This window comes from Neoarius graeffei, chromosome 3 (assembly GCF_027579695.1).
Source record: "Neoarius graeffei isolate fNeoGra1 chromosome 3, fNeoGra1.pri, whole genome shotgun sequence".
Lineage (NCBI taxonomy): Eukaryota > Metazoa > Chordata > Actinopteri > Siluriformes > Ariidae > Neoarius > Neoarius graeffei.
The window spans coordinates 74,393,931-74,398,614 of NC_083571.1; the positions used below are offsets into that span (position 1 = coordinate 74,393,931).

General features: G+C 40.8%; 1 protein-coding gene across 1 annotated transcript; it reads left to right on the forward strand.

The window, feature by feature from the left end:
* The first annotated feature begins 341 nt into the window (after nucleotides 1-341).
* On the forward strand, nucleotides 342-3,555 carry fgg (fibrinogen gamma chain). The gene is made up of 9 exons (XM_060916022.1): nucleotides 342-419; nucleotides 516-566; nucleotides 735-918; nucleotides 1,251-1,335; nucleotides 1,590-1,720; nucleotides 1,846-1,979; nucleotides 2,129-2,313; nucleotides 2,525-2,802; nucleotides 3,371-3,555. Exons 1-9 carry the CDS (start codon nucleotides 360-362, stop codon nucleotides 3,553-3,555), a joined length of 1,293 nt encoding a protein of 430 aa, XP_060772005.1. The 5' UTR covers nucleotides 342-359.
* The last annotated feature ends 1,129 nt before the right edge of the window (nucleotides 3,556-4,684 follow it).

Genomic DNA, 4,684 nt, shown 5'->3' on the forward strand with positions numbered 1-4,684 from the left:
TGCTTTAATTTGGAGTGCAGTATACCACGCATACACTTTACACCAAAGTATAGTGTACCATACATACACTTTAGTTAAGACTGTAGTATAGTGTACACATGCTTTACTCCAGAGTATAGTCTTCACGTGTGTGTGTGTGTGTGTGTGTGTGTGTGTGTGTGTGTGTGTGTGTGTGAGAGAGAGAGAGAGAGAGAGAGAGAGAGAGATGGGTCAGTACTGAGTCAGTAAAGTGGGAGGTGTTGTTACGTATTGTTTGTCCAACTCCGTTATCTCCATCTCTGAGCAGGACCTTGATCACATAAATATCCTGCAACTCTGAGACTCAATCACACACTGAGCGTGCTCGAGCAGAGTAAATCATGGCTGCGTTCTCACACACACTCACCTCGCTGCTGCTCCTGTTCACACTAACTTCAGCGGTAAGCACTAAGATGGGTTTGAATGTGGAGACAGGTTTAATTAAGCTGATTAAGCAGTGAATAACTCAGTGACTAACCCTAACGTTTCATCTACAGCAACCGAGAGGAGATTACGCCACAGACTACTGCGCTCCTGACATCGCCTTCGTAAGTACAACACACAACACACATTTCACATGCATTTCACACACATTACCTACTAACACACAAATTCCTCATCTCACACTCAGCATTAGAGCTTCAGCTCTACACTTCTAACATTCTATTTCTTCTTCTTCTTCTTCTTTTCTTATTGCTGTTGTTGTTGTATTTTAGGGGCGTTACTGTCCCACCACATGTGGCATAGAAAATTATCTCCAAAAGTACAAGACAGATGTGCAGAAGGACCTGGATGAGCTGGATGTACTCCTGCAGGAGATTTCCAACGTGACCAAAGAAGCTCAGGATAAAGTGTTTTATCTGAAGGACTCAACCACACAGGCACAGAAAGCCTCACCAGGTAGCATCTTCTCTTCAACACGAACACACTACACAGCTAGCATCATGTTGTAAAACAAAGCCTCATCTTTTTCAAACATCTGCATAGAAAATATGATCCAACTCATGGCGTCTAGTTGTGTGGCCACTACAGATAAACATGATGAGTTCAAATATTTGAAGGGAAAATTTCAGTGAAATTAGGAGGAGGAACTGATTCGAGTGTGATCACACCAAAATACAAATACACAGATGTTATCACTTTTGATGAGAATTTCACTCGGAATTCAGATTTAAGTGAAATAATGCAGAGTTGTAAAGCTGTGTTGCTGTTTGATGTTAAATTTCTCAAAGATCTGTACATCCAGAAGTCATCAAGCATACTGGACGATGTGCTGCAGTTTGAGAGGACCATCCTCGTTCAGGCGGACCAGATTTAGTGAGTGATTCATTCTGAACTCAGTACACAGTAATAATTACAGCTTCATTTTAGTGTAAAGCATTAACAATGTGAGATTTTCACTTTTAATCCTAACTCCTGGTTGACTTTTTACAACTGAGTGTGCAGATTAATTTGTAAAAACCATGATTTTTTTTTTTTTACTATGAATGTCTGGGAAATCTATGGTTCATATTTTAAACAGTTAAAATTATTGAAAGTTTGTATGATTTTATTTTGGTCTGTGTGGTCAGTGAACTGCAGTCGACTCTGTTAGCTAACGAGAAGCGTCTGACGGAGCTGAAGCAGTTATCTCTACGGTTGGAGCAGACGTGTGAAGTTCCATGTAAAGACACAGTGACGATAAACACCGTCACTGGGAAAGGTACGAATAAAACAACACCAGTGTGTTCAACACTGCTTAACTTAGACTTTACTGCAGCATTAACATGAACACACCCATCACTACCTATTCAACACCTCAGTAATTAACACCTGTGATTTTCTCAGATTGTCAGGATATTGCTAATAAGGGTGCTAAAGTTAGCGGCCTGTATTACGTCCAGCCTTTGAAAGCGCAGACGCCGTTCCTCGTGTACTGCGAGATAGACAGCTCAGGCCGAGGCTGGACCGTGCTTCAGAGGGTAACATCTAAACACGAGACACCTTCAATTGTTTAAACCTCCTGGTAGTTTCCGAAATGATGGTGAACAGAGACCATGGTTATGAGCTGTGTGTGTGTGTGTGTGTGTGTGTGTGTGTGTGTGTGTGTGTGTGTGTGTGTGTGTTGCAGAGACGTGATGGCAGTGTTAGCTTCAACAGAAACTGGATCCCGTATAAAGAAGGCTTTGGTTATCTTTCTCCTGATGACAGCACAGAGTTCTGGCTGGGAAATGAGAAGATCCACTTGCTGTCTGTTCAGTCCACGATTCCATACGTGCTCCGGGTCGAGTTGGTGGACTGGGATGGAGTCAAAAAGTAGGAATTTGTGATGAATGCAGAAATCAGAAATGTTTCACTTTTTATCAGCTGAAAATCATGATATGCACTTCAGCTTTCATTCAGAAGTTTTTTGTTTGTTTGTTTTTTACATCAGTTCAGTTATTTATGAAGGTCATGATTATGAAGTATGAGTTTTTGTTGTTGGTCTGATCCATAATGTTCCTCTGGATCATTTCCATTTGTCCAGATATGCAGACTACGCCTCGTTTAGACTGGGTCCTGAAGCTGATAAGTACCGTCTGACGTACGCTTACTATTTCGGAGGAGACGCTGGTGATGCTTTTGACGGGTTTGCCTTCGGTGATGATATCAGTGATAAACCTCTCACATCTCATAACGGCATGCAGTTCAGCACACCTGACAACGATAACGACAGGTACAGTGGGAACTGTGCACAGCAGGACGGCTCAGGCTGGTGGATGAACAAGTGTCACGCTGCTCATCTGAATGGAAAATATTACGAAGGTAACATGGCATGATGGTGTAATGTAGCTTTAGCAGTTAGCTTGAGATTGAGTCTGACACGACTGTTAGTACATTACACATTTATAATGGTTATAGAACTGAACACACTCCGTTCTTGAAGAAGGTTTGATTTTAAAATGATAGAATAATGTTGTAAAAACATTTTAAAGGTTATACAAAAACCTACCAGACTAAATTTTCTTACAACCGAACGTTCAGAGAAACTTCTGTTCATCTGAATTCATGTCACACTTGTCAGGTTTTGATCATTTGTCTGATGTTTCCCCAAACACGATAAAACATTTACAGTGAAGAGGTTTAGCCTCTATTTCTTTCCTCCCTAAAAAAAATCAGGTGAATTTTCAGTGTACTTAAATGTTGACTGCTGATTCTAAAGATAACCCCGAGTTCTCTGCAAGTTTGAATCACAGCAGCATGTTAATGTGATATAATGTTAGCTGATAATTTTAGGGTTATATTACTGAGTCTCCTGAATGTTTTTTTTATTTGTATGTGAAACTCATCAGTCTGTAAAACACTGAGCTCATTATGACCTTGTTTTGCACAGGGGGTAACTACAACCAAAAAGACGTGGGAGAGTTCGGATTCGATAACGGCATTATCTGGGCCACGTGGCACAGTCGCTGGTACTCGCTGAAGGAGACCACCTTGAAGATCATTCCCATAAACAGAATCCATGCTGGAGGCCAGCAGGGTCTGGACTTTAACAAAGGAGACCTCCCCACTCGCTAAACAGCACTAAGACCCACAACCTTCTGTTCACAGACACAGGATTTCAGTTCCCACTGATTTAAACACATTTCATCTTCATCTCAGCATATTACAATCACTTCTTCACACAAACCTGTGTACTCTTGAACAGATTATCACCTGAAGGTGATTTTTAAAGAATGATGTTCATTAGAAAAACTGAAGAACACTAGTAAGACTTCATATTAAAATGGTTTTATTATTGTTTTACAGACTGTCATGTGTATCATTGTACAAGTAAAATCCTAGACATTATGATCAGAGTGATCAGATCACACACGCGCGCACACACACACACACACACACACACACACACACACACATGCAGTTAATCCATGAGGTCACATGACTTTCAGCTAGTTAACCATTCTCTGATTCTGTAGACTTTGTGTGTTTGTTTATTGATCAGTGTACTTCATAATCTGTTTACTCAGAACATCAGCTGGGAACCTGCAGATATAATTCTTTTGAAACAAATTATTTTGTGCTGCTTTTTATGAATGAAGCAAATTAGTTAAATTTTACTCCTAATCACACACACAAATTATTATATAAATATAAACCTTCAGAATATCTACCATTAAATTATAAACAAACAGCAGAAATTAACCAATTAATGAAGAATTGTCAGCTTACACAGAAACTCAACAAATAATGATGTGTATGTGTGTGTTGACTCAGCACAGGCCAACTGTGTGTTACACAATACAGTGATACACACTCTCACACACACACACTGTAGAGGAGAAAAGCACACATAAACTCACGCATGTACACAGAGAGAGAGAGTTTAAAGGAGAAAAGCAACATAAAAACGCTATTTTGTCATCGAAACATATGCGGATGGGCGGAGCTACATGTTATACTGCAGTCACCCAGAAGGGGCGCTAGACCTGTGGTGGTTTTTCTTTTTAGAAACATCAGGGTAGTATCTCAAGTCAAGTTAAAGTCCTTCCCATGCCTTACAGTACCTGGTATTCCTGGGCAGTCTCCCACTCAAGTACTAACCAGGCTCAACTCTGATAGTGGCGCATTGGGCGGAGCCGATCTGCGTAGCCCTCGGCCTCTCGCCTATTACATAGCTAGGGTTACAGTGGGGGGCTAGTCCTCT